Consider the following 19,116-nt stretch of genomic DNA (forward strand, 5'->3'; position numbering starts at 1 on the left):
CCTGGGCCGCAGAGAGGGGCTGCAGCACCCCCTACTGGCAGTGGGCTCTCCATACTGTCCGTGAAGGAAGATGCTGGGATGAGGCTGGAGTGTCATCCTTCAGACCTCACCCCAAGACAGGGCCCCAAATGGGACATCCCACAAGCTCCTTCCCCTTCACATGCATCTGGTTATGGGAAGAGACCTCTGCACCTCCCAGCCCACGAGCACCCAGGGGAACCTGGGAATGCAGAGGTGGCTGCAGACAGGGCACTCTGAAAGCCCTCTAGAGAACACTATAGAAGCCACGCTTTTGTTCCATAAATTCCATAGGACTATTGGTGAGTGTGGCCAAATCCCCAGCCCCCTTCTCTAACACCCCCTCCACACCACCACCACCTCCACCACCACAGCCAACCCCAAGCTCCCATCTGTCCCACAGACAGAAATGGGGCAGCGGCCTCTGAGAAGGAAGCTTGTCCCTCGAATTGTTCTTTCCTCCGAGATTCACTCTTTCCCTTTTGTCTCCTGCTCTGTTCACAGAAGTGCAGCATCTGAAATGCAGGCCAGAGATAAAGTGCAGCCTAATGTAATTAGCTCTGTGCAGCCTACAGGTCCTAATGGGATATGGCTCCGCTCCTCCCAGTCGGCCCTAATGCAGGCGCTGTTTGTCATCTGCATTATGCATCAAAGCCCCAATAAGTGCTGTCCTCCATCCTCTCTACCTGCTCCTACCCAGCCGTTCCTGCTGCTCAGAGGGGCCCAGTGGGGATGCTGCTCCCACCAACTGGCTCACTGGGTTAGCTTCCATGAGAAGTCAGGAGAACCAAGGCCCTCACCTGAGAGAAGCCTGCCGATGCCCCTTGAGGCCCCTTTGGCCTTCTGTGGCTGTCCCTGGTGGACAGCCATCTCTGCCCCTAACCCCACTTCCTCCTTCACCCCAAACCTGGTTGGGTTCTGGCTGCATGCCTGGGAACTGCAGAAACTTCCTGAAACCACCTCTACTGAGACCCCTCCCTCCACCCCCACCACAACCCAGTTATCTGGGTCCCAGGCTCTCCACATGCTTTTGGATTTCTTCTTCTTCTTTCTTTTCTTTTTTTCTTATTATAATGGTAATGGCCATAGTAAAAAATTTGGCAAATACAGAAAAGTAGAGACAAGAGGATAGAAGTTACCCCTATTTGTCTCACCACATATTACCCCTGCTAGCATTTGGGTTTTTTTCTCTCCTGCACATACTGTTTTACATGTGAGTTTATGTTTGTGTCATTTTATGTCCTGCTTTTCTCATTTAACATTATAGTGTAAGCATTTTGCCATCTCATTTCAGTAAACATGATTTTTAATGACCATATAATATTCCATCAAGGCTGTAGCTCAGAGACCAATGTTGTGCTAATGTTTGTTTTCAGCCTGGGGTTCATTTTCTCATTAATCTAAATATCTGAATTAGAGAATGAGATCCTGAAACAGAGAGCCTGCCTCCTTCCCAGAAGGGGGCCAGGACCCTCCCAGGAGAAGCCGAGGGTCCCAGGGATGATGTTCCCTGCTCTGAGAGGGAACATTCCGTCCTCCCATGAGTCTCAGCCCCACCCTCCCACACTGCCTCTGTGGAGTGACACATTGGGGGCCTCAGAGGCTGTATGGGGCCCGACAGTGGTGCTTTGGAGAGCCGTCTTCTCACGTGTCAAAGGGCCAGGCCCGTGGTGGCATTGAGCCTAGGCTGAGGACACAGCTGGTCTTCAGCCCATGCCCATAAATGTTGCAATTTATTAACGACCTGAGAACCCGGGGAGCTTCACTTCTCACAGCCCAGAAAGCTTTCTATCCTAATAGTTGAGGTGGAGTGAGTGGCTGCAGAGGACGGCCGGAGAGGCAGCAGGTTGGGTCTTCCTAGGGGTGAGAGGGTAGCAGAAGCCTACAAGCGCTAAGCCAAAATGCTCTGCAACTCCCTGGTGGCGCCGGCTGCAGGGCCCAGTCTTTGCCGCTGACCCCATGGCACTGCTCAGGGGATGGGCCCCCAGGCAGCCCTCCTTCCCAGGCCGTGTTCATCCTTCCTCTCTGCTTCTCCCCAGGCCCCTGGAATCTCCAAAGCGGACAATCAGACCCAGGGACTCACGACCAGCATCCGGTGGGGGCAGACGCCCATCAATCAGTCCACGCCCTGGGACACTGATGAGCCGCCCTCCAAACAGATGAGGGAGAGCGACAATCCAGGTGCGTACTTCATCGGCAGCCAGAGACCCCCACGCCAGGGCTGGGAGAGGCATCAGAGGTCCCCTGGGTGCTCCAGCTCTTCGGCAGGTCCTGGTCCCTGGGCCTGCAGCAGCCCAGGCCTCAGGCTGCCTGGGAGTAGGGACCACATGTGTCCTGGGCAGCAGCTGCATCTCTGCCCCTTTCTCTGCTACTCAAGAAAGCTTTTGGGAGGCCGAGGAAGCAAGAATGACATCACAGCAGTGACTTCGAGTCTGCTTTGTGGTGTTGTGAATAGCCCTTCCCAAACTTTAGTACTCTGGTTCCTACATTTCTCAAGCCACACCTGCCAGTGAGGTTTCACCTTGCCGACGTTCATATGAGAACCGGGATGCTCCACCCCTCCCCGCCACTGGGACTGGGTTGGCTCTGACCAAAACAAACACCTTCTCTGTCACTACTGCATGTTGGACCCAGACCTCCCCTTAGGATACGCAAAACACGTCTCCTCACTACAGCCCTACAGCTATGTGGACACCTCACTCAGCCTCCCCTCCAAGTCAGCCGCAGGATAAACACCCCAGGTCCCTCAGCCACACTCTGGAGCCTGGGGCTGCTGGTTCCTTTACCCTCCAGAGAATTACTTCTCCCTCTGCGTCCCCAGATACCCAGAACCCAACGCAAAGGACCTGCACATGCTATGCCCACCCTCCTTCGTTCAGCCCCTCTACTTTGACCATTGCAGCCTTAGATCACTTCTGATTTGTTGCTAGCCCCAGACATGCGCTGTCACCAGTGAGCCCCTAAGACTGTCGTGGTAGCAACTCTGACCCCTGTCCGTGTCCTCTCTCAACCGGCCTCAGGCAGCGGGATGTGGGGACTCACAGGCAAGTCCTCATCAGTATCTTCCTGTAGGACTCTTAAGATCTCTTCAATTCCAGCTTTTTATTGCTGACCTGTGCCTAACCCTCCCGATGTAATGTCACCTGCAGATTGGGTGGTGAGCCAATCCTCCCTATCATTATCCAAACCATTGATAAAAATGGTGAGCAGGACTCGGTGCACATCCCTGGAGACCTCCTCTAGGTCCCCAGCACCCTCTGGGCCATTCGCCCTCTCATAGATCAGCTGCTTCCGTGGCCCAGCGTCTCTGTACCTTCACCAGAGTCATCAGGGAAGCCACCAGCTGTGCTCCAGAGTTCTGGTGCATTGTTCCAGGCTCCCTGGCTAATTCCAGAGAAAAATGAGCTTAGGAAGGCAAGCCTTGTCTTAAGACACCAGGCTGGCTCACAGTGATACCACCTCCTCTGCTTCAGGCTTGGGGACAATCCCCCTTGGCATCCATTCTAGAATCTTTCTGGTACTGCTTCACCAGTATTTGCCAGTCTTCACTGCCACTTCCAGCAGCATCATGAAAAGCAAGGTGGCCTTTGGTGATGGAGACTGAGCCCCACACTCATTCACTCAGAGGCAACCCCAGACTGCCCTTCCCTGTCACAGTATCTTCTGGCTTCACTCACAAGCATGTTTGGGTCACCTTAATGTCACCTCACCTCAGGGGGACCTAGCCCTGCTTTGCCTGACCTGGGCACAGCTGGCCTCGAACCTTATATCAAGACTCAGGAGGTGTGCTGGGCCAACCCTGTTCAGTCAAAATTTCCTTAGGGGCCAAATGCACTTCTGCTGTTTCCCCCAGGGCCAGCCATGCAGGGGTTGCTTAGGAGAAAGCCCGGCCCCCCAGCAGGGCAGTGAAGAGCAGCCCCTGCCAGCCTTCCCCTAGTGCTCATTCCTCCTGCTCTCCCTTCATGCACCACAGGGCTCTTGCACGGCTCCAGGCTCTGGTGTTCTCACCTTGCCCAGCAAACACCTACTATCTTCACAATCCACCTTTCTCCCCACCTCCTCCAGACAGCTCTTCTCCAGAAAGGAAGGAAAAACATCAACATTTATGGAGCATTTAACACATGCAAAACACTCTGCTAGCTTTTCTTTTTTTTTTTTTCCTTCCCCAAATATATTTTCCTCATTCCGTTCTTCCCAGGAGACCTCTGAGGTAGGTATTGCTAGTTCCATTTAACAGATGGGAAGAATGAGGCTCAGAGAAGATAAGCAACTTGCCCAGGGCTGCTGGCTAATAAATGGCTGAGTCAAGATTTGAACCCAGAACTCTTTGAAGGTCTCTGCCTTTTTTTTCTCTCTGTTTTGTTGCCTCCTGAGCTCTCCCAAGCAGACTGTGCTCCCCCTCTGAGCCTCCACGGCCATCTGCTCACATACCCCCAAAGCACTTATCCTATGCTACCAACTCTGTGACCCCAGCACCCAGCCCAGGGCCTGGGGCAGTCAGTGTTTGCTGAGTGAATATGTATCCGGCAGATGACATCTCTTCTGTCTCCCTTGCAGGCACAGGGCCATGGGTGACCACGGTGGCCGCCGGGAGCCAGCCCGCCCTGATCGCACACTCCTATGGAGTGGCCCAGCCTCCCACCTTCAGCCCAGCTGTGAACGTCCAGGCCCCGGTCATTGGGGTGACCCCCTCACTGCCTCCCCACGTGGGGCCCCAGCTCCCGCTGATGCCAGGCCACTACTCGCTCCCACAGCCACCCTCTCAGCCACTAAGCAGCGTGGTGGTCAACATGCCCGCCCAGGCCCTGTATGCCAGCCCGCAGCCCCTGGCCATGTCCACACTGCCTGGCGTGGGGCAGGTGGCCCGCCCGGGACCCACTGCCGTGGGCAACGGCCACATGGCAGGGCCCCTGCTGCCTCCACCACCACCAGCCCAGCCGTCCGCCACCCTCCCCAGCGGTGCCCCTGCCACCAATGGGCCCCCTACGACTGACTCGGCCCACGGGCTGCAGATGCTACGGACCATTGGCGTGGGGAAGTATGAGTTCACCGACCCCGGGCACCCCAAAGGTAAGTTCTGCTGCCCGCATACTCCCGGGTGCCCGCACCTAGGCTTCCCCGAGTGGTCACGATGCAGCGCGGACAGGAGTATGGTTCCCGGCACCCTGTGCTCTCCAGCAGCTCCCCCACTGGCCTCGCCCAGCCCAGAGTAGACGTGGGGCCTCCCCTGCCCGAGACAGCCAGGCCCAGACAGAGGAGGCAGAGAGAAAGGTGGAGGAGGGAAGGACAGGCGAGGTGAGGACATGTGAGCAGGCAAAGAGAGGAAGGGAAGGGAGAGCCTGCACAGTCCGGGGTCCTTCTGCCTCCAGCCCAAGCCCTAGGCCATTCTCACCTCTGACCCCGAGGCCAGGCCAGGTAGGAAATGAGCAGGAATCATCTGCTCCTCTTAGGGCTCCATGGAACCTTCTCCATTTTCCACCCATGAGAACAGAACACAAATTGTGTCCTTGCCCAGATAACCACCCCCTGCTGTGCTACTGGATGAGACCAGCTCCCCAGAAATTAGGTGAGAGGGATGTCTCCCCAGGAGATACTCCCAGACCATCCTGGGCCACTTGGGATTTTTTGTTTCAAAGACCCAAGCGTGGCTCTGTGAGGCTCCAGGAAGGAGCACCTCTACCCTCGGCCTTCAGTTAACCCATTTCCCCCAGCCCCAGGGCAGTGTTCAGGCAGATCCTTGAGAACAGAGCCTGCAAGCTGAGCCTCCCAGCCTTAGGGTTTAGGACTAAGTGCATCAGCAAACAGGCCTCACTCCCAACATCTGTCTGAGGGGTCTATCCAGCTGGAATGCAGAAGGGGGCAGAGGATTGGGGGCCACAGATATTAGACTGGTGGGTGGGGTTCATCTGCCCCAGACTGACTTGCTATGCCTTAGAGCTCCAGACAGCCAGTGGAGGAGGGAGGCAGACGTGCCTGGACCCAGGTGCAGGCAGGAGGGCACCTGGTGGGCAGTCTGCCTGCTGGGGTACCCTGGCCTCCTCTGGAAGGAGAGAGTAGATGGTCCTAGAGGTGTGGACCTCTGGGTACCTCTGGGTACCGCTTCCCGGCCTTCGCGTTCGCAGTCCCCGGGAGGTGGCTTCTCCAGGGGCCCTGCCTCTCCACACAGCAACGACTCCCACTAGCCATTCTTTCCTGCCTGCTCTCGTGCATCTCTCTTTATCCTTTCGAGCAATTTTCAGACCTCGTCAAGCATCCCAACAACAAAGCCGTGTCTAGATCTCCACTGGGTTTCATTCCCTATCTGATTGCGCCCCAACTGCCTTTGTTTTGGAAATTAGCACTAGTTTTAAATGACAAAATTATAGAAAATTACATCTAAATTCTGGTAAACTCTTGCTTTGTTTAAGATCTTTTTTAAAAAAAAATTGACTAAATTGATTTTTTTGTTTGAATTGTTTTGGTTAAGCTCTCTTTCCCTTAAAAAGAAAAAAAAAAAAAGCTTCCTCCCAGTTTATACGCTGCCAGCTGTGACACAGTGGGAGCTGGATGTCCTGGCTGCTCCCCAGGCTGTGCCAAAGCCTGGGGCATTGGGAGGGCTTCCCTCCCCCCGCATGGGCGTATCTCCCCCCACCCCCAGAGGCCTCCTGGGGCTGCTGACAAAGGGTCTTGCCGATTTGCGGAGTCTCAGACAGGTACCTAGGAAAAGGGCTTATTCTGGGCAGAGAGGTAACTGGCCCAGTTGGGCCTGGAGTCCCTGGTTTGGGGCTTAGCACAGAACCGGGGGCTGCCTCCCCAAAGGCACAGGTGTATCCCATCGTCAGGCAACTGAGCCCATAAGCTCGGGGAGCTACAGGTGGTAGAGACACACCGGACCAGCGGACCATTGCAGAGCCGCACCTGTGACATCTTTCTGGGGCCAGAGGGTGTGACCCATCCTCCGTGGTGAGCCCAAGCCCACAGACAGGAGGGAAGGAGAGGCCCCCCATGGAATTTTTTCTGTCTGCCCCTAAAGGGCAGATCCAGTGCGAGGTGAGGGCCGCGCCTGGGGTAAGCCCAGAAAGTGTCCACAGCCCTGCCTTCTGGTAAACCAGTGCGAGCCCTCCAGCTCCAGCCAGTGACAACCGGTGGCCCGTCGTCACATTGATTTCCACAGTTGGCCAGGGAGCTAGCTGTTCCCCCAGAGACTACATTTAACTCACTTCTCTATTTACCGCCTTCATCAGTTGATTTATCCCCTTATATTTGTGGTGAAGACAGTGAAGCATGAACATACAAATGCCTCCAAACTCAAGCCTGGGTGGGTTTTTGGAGGTTTTTTTAAAAGTAATTTCTCCTTTCATTTCTAATCTTAAAAGCCTTTATTGCTAAAGCTATAATTTGTCTGTCAGATCTAATGTCAAACAACTGCATATTTTTTTAAAATAAGAAACCCAGATTTTGAAACCAAATCTTTGAAACTTACCATGTGAGAATCATATTCCTACAAGACTATGTGGGTTTGGATTTGGGTCACTTTTAATTTTGCCCCTAGGGATTTTACATCTCCAAAACCCAATTGATTTCGCACTCCTAAATGACAGACGGCTGACTCCAAGTGGGAACCAGGAGGCACCGTGTGATGGCATCAACACCAGTCAGAATTCCACTTAAGGAAAAAAAAGGAACTTTCCTTTTCTCCTGTTTGAAAGCTTGCCCGGCATTATAATAAGATTCACCATAGAGCTCCTTAAGATCTAGCTCATTAAAGTCCCGCGATTTTTCCTCTATTGTTTGACATGACAACCTGGCCTCTCACGGGGTTGAGTAATTATGGAGAGATCCCCTCCATGAAGAACAGGTCTTGCCAGCCAGAGGGATGGGCCACTGGTATTTTTAGACTTCATTAGTGCCCTGATTTAAAATTTCACATTTTGTTTCTTGTAATTATCTTCCAATCGACTGAGCTGAAATTTCTGTTGGGGCTATGTTAGTCTGCTTTCCCAAAAAGGGCGTTGGGACTTTAATTTAAAACTTAACCAATTGAAAAATAAAGGTGGTGCAGAAATGCTTTTTGATTTGCAATAGGTCAAGCGATTGTCTCTCTTCTGTGACTAGAGAAGCCAGCTTGCATGCAGTTCACTTTAATGAGTGTTATTTAAATGCATTGAGCACATATAGATTTTCTTAAGAAACTTATAAGATAAATCTTTCTTTCTCTAAGAACAATTTGGGGGTAGGGTTTCATTCTTTAAAAAAAAAAGATTATGTATTGAAAGCTAATTAAAATAGATTTTGTGTGTGCAAAGTGATAAGGGAAGAAAAAAGAATTAGTTCCATTTGAATCCTGTTATCATCTACCTGAGGCCTTTGTCTTGTTGGACTGGAAACTGTGAAGCAATCCATGGGCAGAGGTGGTGGCCAACGTCAGGCCTTGTGAGATGAAGGAGAGAAGTCTAGTGTCACTGCCCCGGTACCTCAGGAGCCCAGCTGTGTCAGGGTAGAGGTGCAAGCTCTTGGTGTCATTTTTCTATCCTCTACCTTTTTCCACAAATGATTCTTGGTGGCTAAGAGGGTCCAGAGTCCTTTTAAAGCCCCAGACTAATAGTGAGCTGCAGAAAGGTTGTATTTTTACCTGCATGTCCAGGGAGAGAGAAGTAAGGTTGCACATGCTCCCTCTTGCTTCTGAGCCAAAAAGCCAAATCCAAGTTGACCAGAAATGATGAGCCTTGCCTTTTCTGGCTTTAGATTTTGTAGGCACAGGGAAGGGGGCTATGAGGATTCCCACGCCCAGGTAGCTGTGTTGTAGGGTGTGCTCAGCCCCTTCTCTGTAGTTTCGCCTCATCCTTCTCATCTTTGCCCCAGAACCCACCCCCACCCCACCCCCCGGGGAGCTCTGTGCGTCTCTATGTCATCTTCTGCTTGGACAACAGCCACCTTTTCTCCGTGAGTGGCAAAGACAGGATCTGGTAAAGATTCTTTGAGGCATAGTGAATAGCTGTGTGGTGTGGACAAGTCTCCTCACTTCTCTAAGCCTCCTTTTCTCCATCTTTAAAATGGGATGACCAGGCAGCCCAGGTGGCTCAGCGGTTTAGCACCGCCTTCAGCCTGGGGCGTGATCCTAGAGAGCCAGGATCAAGTCCCACGTCCAGCTTCCTGCATGAAGCCTGCTTCTCCCTCTGCCTGTCTCTCTCTCTCTCCCTCTCTCTCTCTCATGAATAAATAAAATCTTTAAAAAATATAAAAAATAAAATGGGATGACAGTAGCATCCTCACCGGGCATAGAGGAGGTTTGAATGAGATTGTGGACATGAACATACATAGTACTTTGTCCTCTGAAAACCAGTGTTCCTGTCAACACTGACCCCAGGTCTAGAGAGTTCAGCAGAGACAGAAGCTAGTGAAGGAGCGGGAAACAGAGCCCCTCTACGGTGCAGAGGCGATGGCAGCAGCCCAAGCTTGTTCTTACGGTTGGCAGCCCCTGGTCAAGCAGCTTCATGGGACCGCCATGTCCCCATCCATAAAGGGATGTGTCACCTTCCTGGCAGGAAGATTTTGGACTGCTCTCCCCAGCGTGGAGCCCAGCACAGATCCCATCCATCCCTGCCCCACCCTCTGACATGCCAGGGCACTCTGCTCAGTACATATTCTGGAAGCAGCTGGGAATTCATGATAAAGCTGTTTGCCCACGCATGGCTAGCCCAGAGGCACAAAATGTCCAAACTGAAATCAGCTTCCCACACCTGCTCTTCTTGTGCCTCTGTCTCAGAAGTGACATCGTGAAACCATCCAGGAGTCCAGAGTCAAAGCCCGTGGTTGTCCTTGACCTGCCCTTATCTCCCTTATGCCCTGAGTCTGAAAAGTCCTCTGACTGAGCCCTCTCTGCACCTCTCCTCTCTCTGTCCCCAGTACCACTCTCCTCAGGCCACCAACGCCTCTGGCCTGCATTGGTGGCCTCCAGGCTCACGGCGCATCCCCTCCCACCCGGATCCGTGGGGCACCCACGTGGTCTTTGCTGAACACAAGTCCCATACTGTCACTCCCCGGCACCTGCCTTTAGCACCCCCTGCACTTTCAGGACAGTGCCCAGCCTCTCACATGGGGCCTCAGGGTCTGCCTCCACCTTCATCTCTGCTGTTTAGCTCACAGGCTGTCCTGAAGCCACTCCAGGACCAGGGTCGTCTCCCTTCCAGCTGTGCTCGGTGCCTGGCCACACACCTGCAATACAGTCCCCCTGCTCCTGTGTCACTCTCCCCGCTAGACTGAGAGGCACTGGGGTGGCGGTAGGCAAGACTCCCTCCCATTCGCATTGCACCCCCAGTATCCCCACCAGCGCCCAGTGCTGAGAGATGCTCAAGAAGAATTAGATGAAGGAAGGCACAGAGCACTAGGTTGAGAGTCACCGCCGAGGTTCTGTGACTCCTCACCGGCCACCTCCCCTTTGTGTGCAGAGAGCAGGCTGGCGCCCAGGCACACAGCAGAGTCCCCACAGGAGAGCTCACCCTGCGGCCAGCCACTCCCCCACACATACACCTGTCCCACACTGCTGGGAACGGAAAACCATCTATTTCAGAGTCCCTCCTGTACCCAGGCACCTCCACCCAAATACTTGCCCCAGAGCACCAGGGATCTGAAACTCTGCCTCAGTTTCCTTGTCTATAAGAGAGGACATAATAGAACGTGCTTCTTAAAGTCATTGTGAGAACTGAGTGAGGTCCTTTACATAAAGCCCTTGGGATAATGCCCAGCATGTCATAATCACTACAAAAGTCTTTGCTATTACCCTCTTCACTACCACCGCCAGAGCCACCTTTCAGTGTCCATGGCCCTTTGGGGCCCCAGGATAACATGAAAAAGCCAAAGGCCTGTTTATCTTGAGAATCTTGAAAGATTGTGTCCACATGGTGTTGTCTGAAGCACCTTGTTCCCAGGGGTCCACTCTGAACAGAAGAACTTGCCTTCCCTCCTTGTAACTCTTTCCACCCCTTCACATTACCCCAACAACCAGAAGGAACCAGGCTGTTGCGGAGACCCTCCCCCTAATTGCAGGAGCTCTCTGTGGGAGGAGGGCTCCTCCTATCTACCCTCAGGGGATCCCAGCATCCTACTAGATTCAGCTTGATGCCAGGGTGCCAAACTCACTGCGTGGGGCCTCCTCCAGGGCCATATCAGTAGATGGGACAAATGGAATTCTGTTGCTCCTGCAGACGGATCAACCAAGGATGGAAGCAGAGGGAGTGGGTTAGGAGCATGTGGCCAGCAGCATGGAAGGTGGCAGGGAGCCCAGATCCACACCAGACTCCTTGCATAGAACTCCACCTCCACTGTCTGCTAACCCAGTGGACTGTGCTAGAACACTGGTGTCTGAGCCTCAGTTTCCTTAGTGGTCACATGGAAAGAATATTAGTGCTATAGTCCTAGACAAAGACATGTTTTAAGGCCTTGATATTATATGCAAAGTCTTAAAACAGTGCATGGCGCATAGTAAGCCCACAATAATGTTAGCCGTTGTTATTACTACCACCACTATAAAGAATCCTGGAGAAGAGATATTGTCTGGAGCACCTTTGACTCAGGCCCACCATTGTTTCTAGAACAAGGTTGCCCAAAATAATCTCCCAGATGCAACTGACATAACCCTCATTACAGATCTGGAACCAAATGCACAGATCCACTGTTACCCTAACTTTCCCTTTCCAACCTGCACCCCCCAACACATACACACCCTCACCCAAGAAATATGTGTCTCAGAGCCTGTGGAATGTGACACTTCATCAACACAAGGTGTTTGGTCCTGGCCTGAGCAGTACCTGCCCCAGCCACGCCTCACAAAGCCCTCCTCCCCTTCCCAGGGCTATGGTCTCCTGGGGTTTGTTAATCATTAACTGGAGGGTTGTCCATGGCTTAACTGTCATGTTAACAGATCATTTGATGATGAGTGAACCAGGCAAGTGGAAAGATGCAGCAAAGGCCACTAGACCACCTAGTGACCATATTGTTCTCAGAGCAGAGGCTTACCCCAGTACCCCAGCCTCTGTACAACCTTCTCAGGGGCCCTCTGCTCAACAGGGCACCCAGGGCCCCCTCCTCACTGAGCCGAGTACATGCAACTGGGAATAGCATATGGGCTTTCAGCCTCAAATCTCTGCTGAGCATTTGTGAGATCAGAAATCACACTCTGGCTCTAACTATTGACAGGCAGAGCCAGCAGAGTCAAGACACCATGGGAATGAGAGGGGCCTTCAGATTAGAGCAGAGGGAGGGAACATTTGCTTTCCGGGGGCTTCAGGAAGTGGTGCTGACCCACAGCAGGAAGCCAGCTGTCCTGGTCTCAAGCCCACACAGATACCAGCAGGGATAACCACTAGGTTCCAGATCACCGACCCTCAAAGGCCACTGGAGGGCTTGAGTCATGTCACCTCCTTCCCTGGTGCCCATCAAGCATTTATGGACCAAGTAATGTGTGTAGTATTAGTCACCTGCTGTGTGCAAGGCCCACACTTAGCTTCTTCTACTCAGAAGATCCTGCAGAACGTGCTAGCTGCATGCCCAATAATATTCTTGGCTCCTACTGAATATGAGGCCCTGGGGGGATACCTACAATGTTCCAGACACTGTGCCAGGTGCTGGGAGAAATGGCAGTCTCCCTGAAGGAGCTTGCACCCCACTTGGGGAGTCCAAGGGGAGCCAGCAATAAAAGCCACAGGGGCTAGAGAAAAGAGATCAGTATGGGCTGGGCCTTCAAAGGCAGTCAGAATGCTGGAGGGAAACTGAGCAGAAGGGAGATGGTCCTACAGAGGCAAGATCTTAGGGAAGAATGTTTGAAATAAGAGCCAGTGACATAGAATTATGACTCTCAGTAGAGAAATCATGATTTCTGTTATACACACACACACACACACACACACACACACACACTTCTGTTTAAATGGTTTATATGACCTGTCCTAAGTTGAGACAGGTTCAGCTAGTGATTTACACCTAAGGGCCCCAGAAATCTGTTCCCTGACCTCTTGGTACACAAAGTTCAGGAAGCCTGGACTTTCCTCCAGCTTCGTGGCTTCACCTGCCAAGGTAGTGATGATGGCCAGATAAGGATCCATGATCTTGGGCAAGAGTCTATTTTATTAGCTATTTTGGTCTTGCAAGATGAGGTCATTCTGGCCAAGGTGAAGTCATTCTGGCCAACGTCAAGTCATTCTGGTCAAGGTCAAGTTGTTCTGGTTTTAGAAGGCCACTCTGGCTTGCTCTGTGTCTGGCTTGCAAGACCCCATGGTCTTCAGGGGCTTTGATCTGGGTGGAAAACCCTTGAGGGCCATTTACCCCTGACTGGGAAATTGGAACACACCCAGGGACCAGATATTCTGCGTAAACCTTTCTCTCTCCTATTGTGACAGGTTAATGGCAAGTTTCCTGTTGCCTAATCACTATGCAGGCATCTAATGGCACGCTGTCTTTGCTAGGAAGGGCATGCCCTGTCAGGCTGATCCCTAACATTTTTCAGTTTGTGAGGTTGGGAATGAGTTGTGAAAGTGGAAGAGCTGGGCAAAGCTGTGGTGTGCCTGCTGCTTGTCCCTATGTGGTGGGAAGTAATGGTACCCCAAACCATGAAACCAACTGGAGGAAACGTGGCACAACACCGGCTTTGGTTGAAATTACATCCCATTCAAGAACATGCTCACTATTCTAGAAACATGAAAGATCAAAATAGCACATGCATGGTTAGGAACCAAAAACATTGTGTAAATTGCTTAAAGGGGAAAAATGGCCAAAAGTTTGCTATCTGATGAAAATAGTTAACCATTGCCTGTTTTCATAGCATAACTCTCTTTCTTTAAAAAAAAAAAAAAAAAAACGTATCTTAGAAGGAAGCCCAAGTGTTCATCAATGCATCACCAGGAAAATACTTTTTTACTTTCTAGCTCTCCCAGCAGCCTTTTGGATGACCTAGCACAGCACTGTGAACTGTCTGGTTTTGCCCAGTGGCCTCTCACTGCCTTTTCTTCCTCTCTTCCAAGTGACTTCGCAGTGTTGTCATTGCTCTGTGTCTCAGACCCAGGTCTGCACACATCCTGTTTTCCACCACTCTCTGTGGGACCAATGTCATGGGCTGTGTGTTAGTGTGTTGGGGCTTCCATAACATAATGTCACCCACTGGGCAGCTTCAACAACAGACATTTGTGTCTTCATAGTTCTGGAGGCTGGAAGTCCAAGATTAGGGTGCCAGCAAGGTTGGTTTCTCATGTGGCCTCTCACGTGGCCTCTCCTTTGTGCAAGCACTCCTGGTGTCTCTTTTTTGTCTTATATGCATTCAAGTCATAGTGGATTAGAGTCCCACCCTTGTGAGTTCATTTAACTTTAATAAATTCTTAGAGGCACTACCCCTAAATACAGTCGTTTTGGGAGTTAAGGCTTCAACATATGAATGGGGTGAGAGGACACAACTCAGTCCATAACACTCTGCATGTCAGTCTAGTTGGCAAATGGAATTAGAGTTTGTCCTTGTCATCTTGCCATCTTCTTTCTGGACAATGTCTCCTCCCCAGTCATACCACACTCCTAGCGCCTTCACTGACCTTGCCTACATGGTACCATTTATGACTGGACCCCCATACGTGTGTGAGTGTCTGGTCCTACTCTTCCTCCCATTCGTGCCTTGGGGAGCTGCTGGCAGTGAGCACAGTGCTTCTGTGGGATGTGCCACTCTGATCACAGCAGCATGGCCTGGAGAGGCCCAGTGAGCAGGCCCAGAGCAACCTGGCATGATGGGCCCTGTCTCTATGTGGCTTTCAGTCTGCAGGGACAAATGTTTCCAGGCAAAGAGCTCCTAGCAGCAGATGAAGTAATTGCTTAAGGAGTGGGGATGGTTTCACAGGGGATTCCCTAGAGACAATTTCTGAGGACTATGTGAATATCTTGGTGAGATCTCTGAATGTCACTTTCCCCACCTATAAAATGGGGTGGGGAGGGGGGTTTCTAAATGACCTTTACAGTAATACTCCACTCTCATATTCACTGTAGTGGTGTGGAAGGGGTGAGAGGGGTAGAAAGGAGAGGGATGGGTTGTTGCTTAGGAGTAAATTCTCATCAACAGGGGAAGGTGATGAATTGCCTGGGAGAGCACAGCTGGGGAGTAGGGACGGCAGTCAATGGTGGTAGATGCAGCCCTGTCTTTTGGAAGGGCACGGAGTGGATGTTTTGTATTCATTATACATTCACTCTGCGTTTATGTAATCCTTGCAGCTGCCCTATGAGTGGATTCACAGAGGGAAAACCAAGGCTTGGATGAGATACCCATCCAGATCTAAGTGGTAGCATGGGAATGAGAGTCAGGATGAAAACCACCTGCCTCTAAAACTGATTCCCTTTCCACCATACTACACCTTAATGCTTCCCTAGCTTGTCACTCAGCGTATCCAGGCTAAATATGGATCACGATGGCTGTCTTTCATCTAGGGTCATGTGTCTGATACCTCTCAACATAAATTGGTGATTCTTGGGTTCTTTCCTCATCTCTTAAAAGTACTGTGTGATGGGTGGATGGGTGAGTGAATGGATATAATTCCTCAAGTAAACCCATGAGGGACTTTGGACCATTGGAGGAAGGTGCAGACAGGGCACTGGCCACCACAGAAGCCACTGGAGCTTGGGAGTCAGGCAGCCCTGGAGATTCTTTCCCACCATGGCATCTCTCACACCTTATACAAAGTATTACCAATGCAATAAAGTTAATGGAGCCAGTCATCCAATGAAGGAGCCAATTCCGTGCAAAGATGATGCATCTTTGGAGTTAATGAGGTCTATTGAGCTTATGCCCTTTTAAATGAATACAATTCTTGAAATCCACCAAACAGCAGCACATCCACTTAGAAGTAGTTAACTAAGTCTTGTGCCACTGTCACCGATGGATAAGGAGAGATTCCCAGAACCGGCTTCCTACTGACATCTGGAGAGCCTTCAGCTCTTGGGAGCTCAACAGATGTCATGCCTGGCCAGCCATCCTTGTCCTTTGCGAAGTCCTCAGATCAACCCAGTTACAACCATGGGGACTGGACAACCCAAGGAAGAAAGTGATCAAATGGAGCCATGACTCTCCTGAATGGTGTCCAGCCCAGCCTATAGCCTGAGGCCCAGCCTTAGGGTTAGTTGGAAGAGATGCACAAGAACAGCTAGACTGTCAGCCCTACAAAACTGGCCACTGCCAGGGGAGAACTGCTGCCCAGTGGTCCCTGAGCTGGGGGAAAGTAAGCAGTTTGTAGGAAGTATAGACCTGGCACTGGCTGAGGAGAAACACGAGTCAGCCCGAACTTCAGACTGAATAAGGACCATTAGGCCATGGCCCCTGGGCCCTCTGACTATGCTCTACCAATGCTCTGCCCAATTCCAGTCTCCTCTCCAGTTAACACTGCTCACAGTTGCTGAAGAACACAAAGTGGTATTTGTTGTGCCCACAGAACATCTGCTGAAGGCAAAACTTGTGTTCATAGCTCTTCACTTCAAAAGACTTGCTGTGTTATAAAAAGAAAGGGACCATCTGTCCCTCTTCTGGACCCCAGCACCTCTTGGAAAAGATTTCTGTGCAAGAAGGCAGTGAGAAGTCAGCATTGACTTCAGGGAACTATTCTGAGGCCGGAAAAGAAGGTGCCTCCCCACTGAGGGGAAGTTGAGGCGGCAGATGGAAGCCGCTCTGTGGAAGCCATGAGATGGTAGACGCTGGCAGGAAGGACACAGCTGTGGGTCTGGGGAGATGCTCCAGCTGTGCAAAGGCCCAACTGGGAGGATGAGAGATGTGAGGGCAGCCCAAGAGGAAAGACCCGGAGGATCAGGGGCCCCCAGGAGAAGGTGTGGAAGATGGCATCTCCAGTTTGGACATACCTGTTGCACAAAGTCTGATATTATCCATTTGCATTCCTCTGCTCAGTTTGTCTGGCCTTTCTTATCCAAAAAGCCCTTTAGGACAGTTCTGCATCTTGGGGACCACCACCCGCTCAATGATTCCCCTCCAGGGGCTGATAATCGGGGTGATCTTCCAGAGTGTGTGGGAGTCTAGTGTGAGGCCCATTCAGGGTTTGTCTGTCTCTCGGCACCAAGATAGAAAAGTCTGGAGAAGCTGGCTTGGGCATGCAGGTGGGGCCTAGCTGAGCACAGGTGGGACTTTCAGCCAGGAGGCATTCCCCCAGCTTCCCGACCACGCTCTCCCAGGTGGGGCACCCACTGATTGCGACTCCACAAAAGGCCCTTCCTTCCTGGCCTTCACGTTGGCTGTTCCAGTTCTTTGGTTCTGAAACAGCCCTGTTCCTTCCACCTCTCCCACACATACCCATGAAAAAGTTGGATTTCTACCAGAATCCAAGCAGATTCCAGAGAGCCTTGGTCTGTGAACCTCTAAGCTTAAGGCTTATTTTGTTTCGGATCAAAACCTGCCTCTCTTCTGAGCTTCTGTCCTGGCCTAGAAATGGGGGGTGGGGGGATGCTGGAGGTTCTGAAATGGGGTCTTCTGAGGACACCCCTCGCTCCCATTTTCTGCTTGTCTCTGATGGGAGTGAATGAATTGAGAGCTTTGCCTCTGTCCTGGGGAGGGTGTGCAAGTTTTCATCCACAGTCTAAAATGTACAGAACTCCCCTCACCCCCCGCCACTCGGGTGCATCCATTTAGATTCTGAGAACGAAGGCAGTTCCTGGAGTAGCATATTCAAGGCTCCCAGAATCCTAAAAGGTCACACTCCTTTTATTCTTGCCTCTTTTCACTTCTGTTCTATTCTTATTGATTTCTTTGGGCCCATAAGAAAACACAGTAGGCAAAGCCTGCTACTTCCATTGAAATAAAATATTCTGCAGTCAAACCACACACCATAAAGAAATAATTGCAGTCTGTATATATTGCTAATGGACATCTCTCAGCAATTCCCTGTCTCATAAGCTTTAAACACAGACATTAGTATAAATATGCAGAAACCCCCATTCGGGCAAATTACTCTGCATTTCTGAACAGAAGGAAGATTAACCATGTGCTGATATCTTTGAAGGAGCTCAGCAGAGCAGGAAAAATTCACTGGCCCTCTCTGGGAGGGAGCTCAGGACTCTGTGAGGCCTGGAGGACAGAGCTGAAGCCCCAGCTGGCATCTTCTCCCCTGGGCCTGGGGCTCTCCTGGAGTACTCAGGCTGGGCCTCGGGAGGAGGGGACTGGCCCCCACTCTGGCCAGATCAGCCTCATCTGAGTTGACTTGTCACTTGGGTGTTCTGCTTCTAGAGCCTTCCAAGCTCCCAAGGTGCTGGCAGGTACAGGAACAGAGAGGTTGAAGCATTTTTTCCCCTGGCCTCTCATCTGCCTGATAAAAAGCCCCTCTAGGGTCACCAGATTTCAGAAGTAAAGGCCCATGAGGAGCCCTGGGGAGACTTCTAGAGGCAGCATCACCATCTGAAGTCGGCCCTACAATCTCCCTTTCTCTGGCGCTCCTCTTCTCAGCCCTCCTCCCCTACCCCTACCCCACTGATAGTCCCACACTCCCCACAAAGCCCCTGCCCCTCAGGAATCAGCCCGGACCCCTGGTCACCAGGGTGGAGAAGACACCTCCGTGAGCACAGGGTGCTGAGCCTGGGGGTGACTGGGTCTGGCCTCCACGGCCTGCTGGTTAGACAGGAGGCAGCAGAGGCCGGAGAGGGCTCCGCATGAAGCTCACAAAAGTCCCCTCCACGTGCTCGGCACAGGCCACCACGTCCCCTTTATAGACAGAACTCGAGGCTTGGTTTTCCGGGGGCTGGAGCAGCCAGTCAACGGAACAGGGGGAGGTGGCCAGAGGGTTGCTGAATATGCTACAGGCCCGCCTTGTTGTCAACACGGGAGGTGAGCTATGAGCTAGTCAGGAGTCACCAAGGGGTGAGAGAGCCAGAGCGCAGAGGTCTTCTGGTTATTTATTTTGTGTTCGCCTGCCTTTGCCACAGTGGAATCGAATGCAGAGGAGAACACTCAACATTTACATTCTGAGGCAGAAGGAAGGCACTTGGGCTCCTCAGAGCTGGAGCCGCAGCCTCCCAGCCTCGCCTGTTGTAGTGAAGTTGGGACAGAAGATTCAGGGAGCCTGGCGGGAGGCCCTCCCCAGCCCCCAGACCACCTGTGAGGCC

The 19,116-nt window shown here is 51.9% G+C and overlaps 1 protein-coding gene across 2 annotated transcripts in view; it reads left to right on the plus strand.

The window, feature by feature from the left end:
* Positions 1 to 19,116, plus strand: part of KLHL29 (kelch like family member 29) — a 306,165-nt gene that overhangs the window by 240,953 nt on the left and 46,096 nt on the right. For both annotated transcript variants that reach the window (XM_038560887.1, XM_038560886.1), the window contains 2 exons: positions 2,058 to 2,199; positions 4,576 to 5,088. In XM_038560887.1, the coding sequence (XP_038416815.1) occupies positions 2,058 to 2,199; positions 4,576 to 5,088 (655 nt within the window). The remainder of the gene's footprint in view (positions 1 to 2,057; positions 2,200 to 4,575; positions 5,089 to 19,116) is intronic.

Source organism: Canis lupus, chromosome 17 (assembly GCF_011100685.1).
Source record: "Canis lupus familiaris isolate Mischka breed German Shepherd chromosome 17, alternate assembly UU_Cfam_GSD_1.0, whole genome shotgun sequence".
NCBI classification, from domain to species: Eukaryota; Metazoa; Chordata; class Mammalia; order Carnivora; family Canidae; genus Canis; species Canis lupus.